General features: G+C 39.9%; 2 protein-coding genes across 3 annotated transcripts in view; one reads left to right on the top strand and one right to left on the bottom strand.

Moving 5' to 3' along the window:
• Nucleotides 1-2,927, bottom strand: part of rsrc1 (arginine/serine-rich coiled-coil 1) — a 119,989-nt gene extending 117,062 nt beyond the window's left edge. The window contains exons 1-2 of the mRNA XM_053321259.1: nt 2,892-2,927; nt 2,131-2,340 (exon numbers count right to left, since the gene is read on the bottom strand). Of these exons, the coding sequence (XP_053177234.1) occupies nt 2,131-2,324 (194 nt within the window). The 5' untranslated portion in view covers nt 2,325-2,340; nt 2,892-2,927. The remainder of the gene's footprint in view (nt 1-2,130; nt 2,341-2,891) is intronic.
• Nucleotides 2,928-5,842: 2,915 nt separating this feature from the next.
• shox2 (short stature homeobox 2) lies at nt 5,843-12,500 on the top strand. 2 transcript variants are annotated; one of them, XM_053321094.1, is made up of 5 exons: nt 5,843-6,122; nt 7,925-8,133; nt 10,725-10,782; nt 11,189-11,277; nt 12,207-12,500. In XM_053321094.1, the coding sequence occupies exons 1-5, from the start codon at nt 5,867-5,869 to the stop codon at nt 12,498-12,500; spliced, it is 906 nt and encodes a 301-aa protein (XP_053177069.1). In that variant the 5' UTR covers nt 5,843-5,866. The 2 variants fall into 2 exon arrangements, with proteins under 2 accessions (XP_053177069.1, XP_053177068.1); XM_053321093.1 differs by having other exon boundaries at nt 5,867-6,122; nt 12,243-12,500.
• Nucleotides 12,501-13,620: the final 1,120 nt, after the last annotated feature.

Here is a 13,620-nt window from a genome sequence, read left to right as displayed (position 1 = left end):
TGGTTAATTGATCAAAATGTATTGGCTAATAGATGAGGGACTGTGGTTTACACTGCCCACCCAGCCCCACCCTACATAGACAGGCAATGACTTCCCATCAGCAGTAATGGACCTTGACCAAGCCTCATAAATAATTACCATCAACTGGCCTTGTCTGAACAGACACACAGCCAGTGGCAGCTGAAGAAGGAAGGATGGATGGATGGACGGACGGAGGGATAGCACCAGGTTCAACTACTTTTAAAGATGTCTGATTATAACTGAAGCTCCTCCTTCAATAGCAGTGGATAAATGTGATATTTTGTGTCATATTTCATTCAGCCACCAGCAGCCATGTCTATCCTAAATGTTCATGGACTTTTATCATAAGGAGCTTTAAGAAACTAATGATATTAAATAACAACTCTTTCACATTGTCTACAACTGCACTGACGAGAAGCACCAGCTGTTTATCTCTAAAATTACCTTTTGCCTAATCACAAAAATATACATATTGAAGTCACCTCTTACAGTAGAAATCATACTCATTGAACACAAACATGTGTACAACTGTGATCTCAAAATAAAATTAAAGTTATAGCTGCTTTAGATTGCTAGAAGTCTAGTTTTGAATTAAACTGCTGTCATTGAAGGTACTGGATTTTATGACATAAAAACTAATGATGAGTATTTAAGTTATTGCTCAGCAGTGGCATTTCATAAGTAAGATCAGTATGTATATGTTTATATTAGATTATATGACATGAAACAAAAACATCTTATAAAAGCGACTTTATCAACTGACCGATACCAACAGTGTGTTTTAAAACTGATATCAGAATTAGTTTTGATATCAGTTGACCTGGTGAAAACTCAACTATAGCTGGGATTAGGCCTTTATGACAAAAGACAACACATTCTGACTACATCTCACTGTAGGAAAAGCACAGGTGTTAATAATAAAATGAACAATGGCAGCATACTGGCTCACTGTCATATCATGGTGGCTGACTGGACACTTGAATATAAGAGTCTTCGTTAATGTTATAAAGAAGACCTGTTATTTTCCTACTATGACAAGTCTGCCAAGAAATCAGACTCTTGGAATGAAAACTATTGGTGTAGCTAGCAAGTGTTTTAAACCTCCAAAGCTTTAGAAAAGGAAGCAATCCAGAGGTACTACCACAAGGCAACAATAAAGCTCTTTTACACGTAGGTGCAGCATCAACAAACCAGAGCAGGTCCCCTGGAGGTGAAAAACGTTTGGTGTCTTGCTCAGGGACACTTCAGCAGGAGAAAGAGCTACTGCTTCACCCTGCTGTTGGGGAGTTTTCCATATTTAGGGTCAAGCATGGGTCTTGAGGTCATAGTAAGGGCCAAACTATCATCTTGGCAGAGAGACATAATGTCCTTCTCCTTGCTGTGGCACCCAAGTTCAGAGGACATGACTGTCTGACTCCCTAAACCCACAGATGGGTAACTGTGTTTCTTTGTTTACAGAATAATGAACCAAAAGGCTAATTACATTACTGTAGATGCACTGAGTATGACCATGTATGGGCATAGAGTATTTGTGATAATATCTGCGAAGGCTTAAAGACCATCCACGGAGGAATCGTTGTGGCATCATGCATCAGAAGGGTGTATTGATAATAATTTCATTCTCCTAGCCAAGCTTCAATAAACATTTTCAGCGTAAGACATCCTGAGCTCCTTGGCACCTTCTCCACTGCTGAGGTTAACCACTGACAAACACATGCTCTATATAACACCTGCTATCTCTTATTAGGAAGTGTATATTTTAACAGCTGTGAAGGCCCACCATCATCATCTCCATCCCACTGCACACACTCCTCCATCCTATGTGTGTAGTATATGTGTGCATTAAAATTCATGTTGTGTTCATTACTTCTCCTATATAACAGTCAACATATACAGTCAACCTGCCAGAAACTTTACCTCTCTCAACTTATCTATGTTTACAAACCACAAATATTATTATGTGGATAATGTTTATAAGGAATTCCACTTAATATTATTTGCTTTTGTTTACTACTCCTAGTTCTTACATGTTTTCTTTGTTTCCTGCACTGCTGCAACTTGCACATTTCCACATGGGGATCATTAAAGTCTCATCTTGTGCAGACTCACCTCCTGTCTCTCTCTCTGTCTCTGTCTCTGGATCGTGAACGGCTCCGGCGACTGGACCTGCGGCTCCGGGTGCTGGTCACCCTGCTGGCGGAGGATGAGGACGAAGACGAGGAAGAGGAGGATGAACGGCGACGCTGTTTTTTCTTCCTCCTGCTCCGACTGTCATCGTCACTGTCAGACGAGCGCCTACCCATGCTGGCTGGCAGTCAGCTGGGAAAACATATGAAGTGTTACTGATGAGCAAATGTTTCTCGTGACAACGTGCAGCTACATTTTGATACACACGAACCTGTAAATCCACGTATCGAGAACGATTTTAAGAAAGCCAACAGTATATTTCTCTACACATTTCATACAAGCTAGGCTGTGTTAATGTAGCTTCTCTCACAACATAAGTCTGGAAATGGGTTTCACTGTTTAGCTAGCTCATATGACATGTAGCTTAGCTGAGCAACTACATGGAAGGAAGTCATTTATTAAATTTAATCACCATAGCACATGTGGCAAACACTATTATTGCACATGCTCCAATTATAGAACAGATATATTGAGAAAATGCGTTTTTATGGAGGCTAGCCAACAAGCTAACTGTGCTAACTGAACTAACATCACTCTCGCTTTCTTTCTTCTACTGAAGCCTTTTACATGACTAACAGTTCAAATGTCTCATATTGAACACTGTCTACATTACACGACAGACAAAAACGCTGAAAGAAAAGTATAAATGTGTCTTATAATGGTAATAAAATCCCGCTCCTCACCTTTAAATCGTTGATCTGGCTTCAAATAACAACCATGCACTGCACAGGAAGACTCAACTCATCGAGCCCAGAAGCGTCGATCCAAATCCAGGCAACACAATCACACACAGAGCAATCGATAGCATCATCGTTCCCATCCGGTAATTATTATTTATTATTTATGATTTATACTAGATTATATCTACTAGTTTAATACAACACAAATTTAAAACATATGCAGCGGTCATTTAGTTTTTGCCACTTTTTTAGCACATTTAATATAACACTTAATATGAAGATAAACCAACATTAATATAGGCTTGCTCTAAATCTTGTACATTGGACATGATCTGCAATATCTAAGATCGCATCTTTATTAAATGAGTATACAACTTAAGAATTATATGTGTGTTGTCTCATAATAGATGTGTTTCGAGAGAGAGAAGATTTGTGAAAATTGGACATTTTAAGATGATGCTTGGCCCAGTGTGACCAGTTTTGACACTCTTTTATAAATCCACAAGCATGAGGTCAATTAATAGAGCAAACGCATGTCTTATTAACCCATCATCTTTAAATGGTATGTTTCCTGTGCCTTTTTCAGTCTCCACTTTATTGAAAACACTCCAAATTAATAAGCACAATCTTTATTCATGCATATCAGCATATTTTTTCGTTTGGACCTGACAATATACCTACACATAGACTACACCAAGAATCGTAAAATAAGCAAATACGTGTGAGATTTGTTGGCCTGTCAGTGATGATTTGCATGATATCATCCTCTCAGATGATAATATATTAAAGCACAGAGGTCAGATGGAGCATCTAAACAATTTTCAGCAAAGCAGAATAATTAAATACTTCATGAAACTCAGAAAACACAAGAAGAGAGCAGAGGTGAAACGACCACCACTGTTAACATGAATGAATCAAACACGTGCACAGGAATGGCTGGAACAACTTAATATGTTTTTTTTTTACTACAAATAAATGCTTACTGAGACATGATACTGTATCACTGCGATTAGGAATTCATTCTGCTTTCAGATGCAGCAGAAATAATAGTAATTAATGCCTAAGGTTCAATCTGAAACACCGTTAATATTTAATTAGAGGAATTGTTAGAGCTCTCGTGTGGAAATGGGGCTTTATATGGATTATCAATAAACACGCTTAATTTTGCATCAAATTCATCCCAACGTTTTCAAAATCCCGCCGTATCTTGTTTCTTGTCAGGATATAGATATATGTATATATGTTGCCTCTTGTCCTCACTTAATTGCCCTCTCTCTCCGCGGCATTCACTTACCTACACCGCAAGTGAACCATTGTTTATTTATTTTTTTGCAAATATAAGCGATCATTTTAGCTGAGAGGGGGAGGGGGGGGGGGGCGAGTTGAAAACGTTAATTAGTGAGCCCAATGGCAACGCATCGCAAGAGGCACTGTAATTAAACGTTTAGCTGCTATTTAACATCTTAATGGTTTAAAAAAAAAAAGTCCACTGAGAATCAATATTAAAATACATAATTGCTGATTAGAAACATAAACCAGCGCTAGATAGGTTGGCAGCAGATAATCATTTGTCCCAAAGAAAGTCCCAAAACTTGTCATGTCAGGCTTATTATGTCTATTCATATATTTTTATTTTATTTTAATAGTGTCATAAATGAGCAAAAACATCAAAACTACTACTATTACCACCACCACTACATAGCCTATACTACAAATACTTATACTATAGTCTACTACTACTACTACTACTACTACGACTACTACTACTACTAATAATAATAATATTAATATTAATAATGATAATAATAATAATAGTGAAAATAATGGTATTATTTTTTTCAAATATTATTGGAAGATAAAAATTAAGGCTCCTGCAAATTGTTTCTTTTTTTAAAATCATCATTATTATTATTATTATTATTATTATATCGACACTTTTTATATTTATTTATGTTTTCTCTTGCTGCGATAATCCGATTCAAATCAAAAGCTACAAACACAGTAACACGCCGAAAACTTCGCTATAAATTGCCCAGGCCTAAAGCCAACTGTATGCAACTGGGGGGGGGGGGGTAAAAGCCAAATCTGTTGACTGGAGCCTCCTTGTGAAGCTGCTGGTATGAGTGGTTGCTCCTCTCGGCGTCCCAGCTGGTCCGCTTTTACCTCCTTTTCTCCCCGTCATCGTTGTGTCTTATTTCCTCCCCAGATCACACAGATATACTGAGGAGGAAGGACTCCTCATCCATGTGCTTCCCTCTCTCTTGTCATTTTCAGTTTTTTTTTTAAGCCACACCCCTGCAGAGAGAGAGAGAGAGAGAGAGAGAGAGAGAGAGAGAGAGAGAGAGAGAGAGAGAGAGAGAGAGAGAGATCCATGACATTCTCCCGGGTGTTTAAAAAACTAACTCAGGACAATAGCAGCGAATGAGCGCTTAATTAAATTAATTAGTCCTTCTTGTCAATCTCGGATTAATGGCCAATAGCGGCGGTGCTGCTTAATGTTTTTTGGTTTTTTTAAACTCTCTCTCTCTCTCTCTCTCTCTCTCTCTCTCTCTCTCTCTCTCTCTCTCTCTCTCTCGTATCAGTGAAGGGGAAGGGGGGGCTCATCCCGGCATCCTGAGGGGAGGTAATTTGCACGGATCAAGGGGGCAAGGCGCCGCAAAGTATAAATACTGTGACTTCAATAGAGGATCACCAGCAGGTTCCCAAACTCCGCTACCAAAGGAGGAGGAATTGGCTGAGAAGATATATCTTTATATATTTTTTACCTTCTTCTTCGTCTTCTCCAGAGTTGGCAGCATCATCACCCTCGTATCATTTTCAAGGGGTCGACTTTAAAACGAGCCACACCATTGATGTCTTAAGCTGTGTCGTGGAGCAAAGGGAGAGAGTGTGTGTGTGTGTGTGAGAGAGAGAGAGAGACACAGAGAGAGAGAGAGAGGTGTGTGTGTGTTTTTTTCTTAAGAGGAGAGAAGGCAGTGATGGAAGAGCTCACCGCTTTCGTGTCTAAGTCTTTCGATCAAAAAGTGAAGGAGAAGAAGGAAGTGATAACCTACAGGGAGGTGTTGGAGACCGGGTCGACGCGAGCAGGGAGCAGGGAGCCTTTATCCACGGAGCCGGGAAGCCGAGAAGAGGCAGCCGCTGCAACCCGGAACGGTGCGCTCTCGCCGGGCAGAGAAACGGACATGCTCGGCCCGGAAAGGATCAGGGACGCCGGGAGCCCCAAACTCATAGACGGTAAGGAGTGCATGATCCACTGTACACACACAGTCTATAAATAGGGGTCGTCTTGAGGATATATTGACTAAAAAGAGCAGTAGTAAAGTCCAGGAGCTCATTCACTGCCTACTTTAATTTGGAGGAATAATAGTTAAAACATATTTAATTTGTCTGATTATGCCGGTGTCCACATTTTAGTAGCTCTGTGCTATCCAGTCTAGGTGTAAGTTACAGGAGGATGAAGCTATGTAAGAGAGTAAATCATGAACTGATGCTTTCTAGAAGTATATTTTTTATTCTTAGTCGTGATAGTTGTTTTGCCTGATGCACGGTGAAAATCATCTTCCTTATACTAAACATTACGGATCAAAACATCTGGTATTCTGACAGATGCGTGCAGACTCTTATGGTTCTGCTGTGACAGAGTTTAAAAGTTTCAATTCATTGATCTAAGGCATTATAAAAGGGCCAAGAAGTATGATAAACAACAAGGCCTCCTGTGGCAAACTAATATCTGATATATTATGATTGATTAGTTAAATCTCTTGATCCTGTCTAAGTTATAAGAGTGTTGTAGAAGCCTTAAGGCCCTTTATTTACTTCAAGCTTTAATTAAAAAAAAATGTTATTAAGCTTAATTTGAAGCTTCAAAAACTATTCAGGTGTAGCTTATTTCATTCAAGAAGCTATTATTGAGCATCACAGCAAAATATAGATTTTTAAATAATAATGTTTAACTAAAAGCAGTCGTATTAAACACTTAACATATGACTGCACATGAAAACTGGAAATCAGGTTCTGACATTTTTACAGCCACTCGGGTCTGGATAGATGTCTGTTTGAAGGTGTAAAAGCACATCATCAGGTGCAATAGTGGAATGGGCTGAATACAAATGTGATGAGCACATATTATACATGCCTAATAGGAAGTGCAGGACTGGTTTTCCTTGGTTGTCCTCAGTAATCCGGGCGTTTTTAATTCAATTGAATGAGGAAACTAATAGCAATAAAAAATTCAAGAGATTTGGCAAAGCATGAATTATTATTATAAGCATGAACATTTAAATTAAATAACACCAATTGTTTTTTCTTGAATCATATCATATAAACCCAGTCTAAATAATATTATTATAATTATATTATTTTTCACATTTTAAGAAAAGTGAAGCTGGGCGTTCAAGCTGTCTTGTGTGCATCCTTAACATGATAAAGAAACTGGATAAAACGTAATAAACACGCAGGACAGGTCATCTTAAAGCTGTGTGGGCTTGTAAAAATGACATCTGCTCGTCATGGGCATCGTGGTTCAAAACGGGACTGCGACAAGCATGTATCAGACATCCAACAGTGGGTAAAGCGATGCATATTTATAAGCAGTTAATAATTAAAGAGCTTTATGTAGCTCTACAAAACATCCGAGGTCTGATAGCTGTGTGATATCTGAGGGCTGGCAGTGCATGTCTTCCTTTTCTTATCACTCAGTGATGGGCTTCAATTTTTGTGTAGGTCGATATTAATTTCTCCATATTTGTGTAGGCGTGTGTGTATTTTTGGTGGCTGTAGTCATGGCTGCAGTGCACATTATTTCAGCTCTTCTGACATTTAATGTGAGGTTACTCAGTTTGCACACTTTTTTTTCACTGTATGAAGAGAATAAGCGATTTAAAAAAAAACAAACAATTGAAGTGTATACGAGATGTAGTGAGAAGCTATTGAAAGCTTATTGAAATATGTGAAGGTGAAGGCCAGTGTTAATAATCATGGACTGGAGGTCACATCACTCCATCACTCATGCTGATGTTCTCTCGTCTGAAACGCAGGCAACACGGACGTGAAAGAAAGGAAAGAGGACTCGAAGCCTATCGAGGACGAGTCACAGACTAAAATCAAACAGAGGAGAAGTCGGACTAACTTCACGTTAGAACAGCTCAATGAACTGGAGCGGCTCTTCGATGAGACTCACTACCCGGACGCCTTCATGCGGGAGGAGCTGAGCCAGCGACTGGGACTGTCGGAGGCCCGAGTGCAGGTGAGGACATCCAAAACTAATATTAGGAATAAAAAACAAAAAAACACACATTACATCTAATAACAATAATAATAGCAAGCGGGGCAGTATGGAAGATATATTTGCTTATAGAAATGTACCCCTTGAGTCTCTGTTTTTAATCTAAAAATACAATAATAAATATAAAAATGAATAATCACTCTTTACTGTCATGGTCAACATGATCATAAACACAATCCAACCGTCATGTTATGTCCTGTCCTCAAAAACAATGGATGAGATGGTGATCAATATGTTAAAATAATAATAATAATGATAATACTACTACTACTACTACTACTACTACTAATAATAATAATAATAATAATAATAATAATAATAATAAATGCATACCACATATTTTCATACTATATTAATTTATTCTTGTTATGATGAGCTTGATATGACTGATGAATACTTTTTATAGATGTCAGTATTGAGTTGTTTTCATGTAGAAGATAAAGGTGCACGCGCAGATAAACACTTACCTGTGTTGAACCACAGGAGGCCATGGGTGTGAATGTGTGAAAAGGTTCAGAGAAACCCTGTGGCTGTGATGTGTTTAAAAAGTTTATTTCATCTAAAACAATACTATTTTATTATTGAAGTAGGAGTTCAACATCAAATTATATTTACTGATATTTGTTTTTATTATTATTATTGTTATTTCCCCAGCCCCACAGGATGTTTTGATGATTTAATGTCTGTTAATGGACTCAATTAGGCCCTGTTTTGTTTGTGTCACGAGACTCTTTATCCAAATCCACCGCAACAAATAAGAGAGGAGAGAGGGAGAGAGGGAGAGAGAGAGAGAGAGAGAGAGAGAGAGAGAGAGAGAGAGAGAGAGAGAGAGAGAGAGAGAGAGAGAGAGAGAGAGAGAGTGTGTGTGTATGTGTGTGTGTGTGTGTATGTGTGTTACCGAGGCCCTGACTGTCTGTCAGTGCTGCTGTCGCTTTTCATGGGTAAAGACCATCTGCGCAGAAAGGCAGTAAGGCTTCAGTCAGTCAGTCAGGGAGGGTGAGGGGGGGGGGGGGGAGGGGGGGGGGGCTCAGACATGTCTTGTGTAACGGGAGCAGGGGACAATGAACATATATAGACAACTCTTCTCATCTGATTTATCAAAACCCTATAATATCTTATTCCAGACTCTTTTATCCCGTGTGCCCCGGCTCAGGGGAGATCGAACCATGTGTCCCCCATATTGAATATGGCGCTCGTTCTGGAAAGAAAGAAATCATAAAAAAAAGGGAGGCCCAAAAGATCCCAAACTCACCCCCTCCACCCCCCATCCCAGATAAAAAAAAAAAAAAAAAGTTAAAGCCAGCTTTTTTTGCCGGGCTCTCTCAGCCTGAACTGGAATCTCACCAATAAGGCGTATTGTGTCCCGAACAAGGAGCACAGCTCGGGGATTTGCATAAATTATGTATTATTTTCTATCCAAATCAAGAACAGCTCTCTCTCTCTTTCTCCCCTCTCTCTCTCTCTCTCTCTGGTAGAACATTATATCTGACCGGTTGCATTCACAGGACCACACATTTATTTCATTTTTTTTTTTTTTTTTTTTTTTAAATCCCGCCTCAATCAATAACATCAGAGCAATTTGCTTTTATCAACGCGATAAATTATACCTGAAGCGTGCACAAAGGGATTTCCGATTGCCATATACTGTGGTCAATAAATGAAGCCAGCTGACAGCCAAATCAATAGAATATTTCAATCATTGCTTTCACTGTGCAGCCCCATGCATGGAGCTAATGTAAGGGATGATTGCAGATTGACATGTTGTATTGTGAGCTAATTTAGCCCGAGCTTTGTCTGGGAGATTCAAAGCAGATTATCATAGCAGAATAAATCGTTTAATCTGTGTTCCAAGGCGGTTCTCTGAAATTGACGCTTGTCGATTTTCAACAGAAGGAAAAGAGAAGTGCAGCGTGTCTTTGAAGCGAGTTTTTTTTTTTTTTTTTTTTGTGTGCAAGTGCGTGTTATGGCGGTGATTAGACAAAACTGCGAGGCATTTAAGCGTTTCACTGACATGGATTTTCTGCAGATAAGGGTAATTAATTTCAGCGGTCATTTAATGAGAGGGAGATGGAAAGAGAAAGAGGGAGAGATGCTCTCAGATCGCCTTGCTCTGATGTCCAAAAAACCCTAATGCTGCTATTCGATATCTGAGAGTCCATTCAACTCTTCGGGGACACTAATCTATAGAAAGATGAAACCAACGCTGACAAGGTTATTTATTATAGTCCAATAGTCCTGCACATCTCCAACAAGGGTGTTTCTATTCTCCCTCAATAAGATTTTAATCCTTTTTTTTCTCCTCTTTTTCTTTTTTTTTTTGCTCTACTGTCTGTCTCTCTCTACACTCCAACTCCCCCCCCCCACACACACACTCTCGCTTGTTGTAGACTAAATGTAATAATTAAAATCTGGGGTTAAGCAGTGTCATTAATATTTCAGTGCTCCTCGGGGATATTGTTTTTCTGCGGTTGTTGTCACTTTGAGAGGAATTACACATGGCCTCACAAGCAGCTGCCAATCAGTAGGTCTCTAATTAATTTCTGTCCCTGCAGGTTTGGTTCCAGAATAGAAGAGCCAAGTGCAGAAAGCAAGAGAATCAGTTACATAAAGGTAAGATACGCTCTTTTTTTTTTTTTTTTATCCTGCATGCAACCACGAAAACAAAACTGCAGGCTTATTTCTATCTTATTCTCTTCTATGCTGAGGCTACTACACAACGTCCAAGTGCACGCAAACCTCCGTCATCTTTGTGCACTGTTACAATTTAGGTTGTCTAATTTCCAGTTAATTAAGCCATCAAAAAGCACTGTGATTTCTTCAAGTGAGTGTTTCTTTTGGACGTTATTAAAGTTTACTTCTACAAATCAGCTTACTGCTCGTTATTCAGTCCTACAAGTTTACTCTTTTGTGGTTTTGAATATTCTCCTCACAATTAGGCTATCGTCTGTTTTTTCCCCCTCACTCACTCACTCACTTTCTCTCTCTCTCTTTCTCTCCTCTTCCTCATCTTTTTTAGGAGTACTGATTGGAGCAGCGAATCAGTTTGAAGCTTGTCGTGTAGCGCCATATGTCAACGTGGGGGCTTTACGGATGCCATTCCAACAGGCAAGTTACTTTGAAGCGTCTAGTCTTAAAAAAATCAGACCAATCCCCGGACTGCTGTCTTGGCACAGGCTCTACCCAAGTGCTATACAGAGACTCCAGTTCCAATGTAGGGGGTAACTAAACTCTTATTACCACACTGACAAAAACACTGTGCCAACACGGCGAGGCCTGTAGAGCCTAATTGGAAAATTCCCTCTATTGTTCTACGGATGGTTTGCTTTTTTTCCCCCACTTCTTCTTCCTCACTGGAGCAAGTAAATATATGAGTAGGTCTACTACTTTAATGGGTGTAGACAGTGGATCAGAAGTTAATTGACGTTTTCTTACTTGTTTCTTACCTCTATCAAACAAGGGGATAGACCTGACATTAAATAACATCATTCTAAGTCGTATTATGCACCTGTATATGGGGGGCAATACAGTGTTGGTTATCTGGATAAAAAAAAGTAATTAATGAGCATAATATTGCTTTTTATAAATGTATTTATTTATTTTATAGCCAAGTCCACCCACCTTAAGCACCACTGGCATGGTCTGGCTTTGTATTTTGTTATAGGCAAAGGCCCAAAATTCCCAAAGGCAATAGAAGTTTGAACTGAGATTTGATGCTATTGATGTCCAAATGAAAAAGTTTGACTTCTGATCCACAACAGCTGCAGCAAACCCACAGTGCCCCCCCCCCTCCAAAAAACTACACGGTATAGCCAGTGATATTTCTCAATGACACTTGAGCAGAATAATTTGGATGATTTGAACATATAATTGTGTGATGTGAGAAGGCCTATGTAACCACTAGGCCACCCTGTCACCCCATAGAAGTGTATCATTAATGGTTAAACAACAGTCTCACTAGTGAAATTACCCTTCAGACTAAAGTTAACGCATGTTCTCCCCCCCTTTTCTCCCCATCCGTGCGTCCCGTCCCTTAGGACAGTCATTGCAACGTGCCGCCCTTCTCCTTTCAGGTGCAGGCTCAACTGCAGCTGGACAGCGCCGTGGCCCACGCGCAACACCACCTGCACTCTCACCTGGCTGCGCACGCGCCCTACATGATGTTCCCCGCGCCGCCTTTCGGGTTGCCTCTGGCCACGCTCGCGGCCGAGTCTGCTTCAGCTGCCTCAGTCGTGGCCGCTGCCGCCGCCGCCAAAAACACCAGCAAGAACTCCAGCATCGCCGACCTGAGACTGAAGGCCAAAAAGCACACGGCCGCGCTGGGACTGTGACGCCAGGGAGGCACGTGGACACGAGGCTCGCGACTGACAGACACTGAACATAAACGCTTCCAAAGTGAAACAACCCAAGGACAAAGTGAGAAAAAATTATCCAAGGACGATATTTATGTTTTCTTTTTTTAAAATGAAGGACGACGAGTATAAGTATAAAATATAGGCTATTTATGAGATAAAGAAAAGACAATGATGAAAGAAAAAAAAAAGACTGTGACGTGATAGCCTATGGACGCCAAAAAAAAGAGGCGTTTGGGATTGATAGCGAGGCTACGCAGGATCCTTCAGTGCAGCCACATGGCTCAAGAGGAGGAGGAGGAGGAGGAAGACGAGGATGCAGCTGGGACGGTCGATACTTTGTCAAACAAGGCGAACCATTCTGCAGTTGTTTTTGTTCTGTTTTAATATTATATTATTATTGTTATTATTTCATTTTGAACCAATATAGAGGCTGGCCTCGTTATATTTCAAAAAAACACTTTCTCTGTAAAAGGACAGAGCGGGAATTCTTTGACAAAATAAGAGACAAAAAAAAAAGGGACAGTATTCCAAGTGTTTCTCCCTCTTCTTGTTTCTTGTCCAAAATTCAAAAATGCCTCAGCAGTGTTTGCATGAGTTTGTCTTCACGGATGACGTGATGTGAGCCACCCCCCAATCCCCCCACCCCCCACCCCCACCCTACTCTTTGAGGAAGGCAACTCTCACTTGAATGTCTGGCCTATTTGACCTTGTTTGGACCTCCTCTGGTAAAAAGGTGAAACTGGGGCGACACACACCAGAAATGTGAGATTATAATATATGTGTATGCTGAACTCTTTTTTCAGGATAGACCGATCTAGTATTTGCGAGGTGATGATTTGTCCCCTTTTAAAAAGAGAGCATTATGTCACATATGATGATGATGATGATGCCATCTTTAACCACAGTGAACAAATGACAGTAACACGAGGACTGTATGCAAACCGGTACGGGCACGTGTAAAATATGTTTATACACAAGAAACATGCATTATTTTTTATTATTTAGTGGCTTTATGAATGCCTTGTGGGGAATTTGTTCATTTTGTATTCTACTTTATTTCCGTGTATTAAAAAAAATCATGTGCTTTCTGTATGTA

This window comes from Scomber japonicus, chromosome 6 (genome assembly GCF_027409825.1).
Source record: "Scomber japonicus isolate fScoJap1 chromosome 6, fScoJap1.pri, whole genome shotgun sequence".
NCBI classification, from domain to species: Eukaryota; Metazoa; Chordata; class Actinopteri; order Scombriformes; family Scombridae; genus Scomber; species Scomber japonicus.
This window is presented reverse-complemented; position numbering and strand designations above follow the sequence as displayed.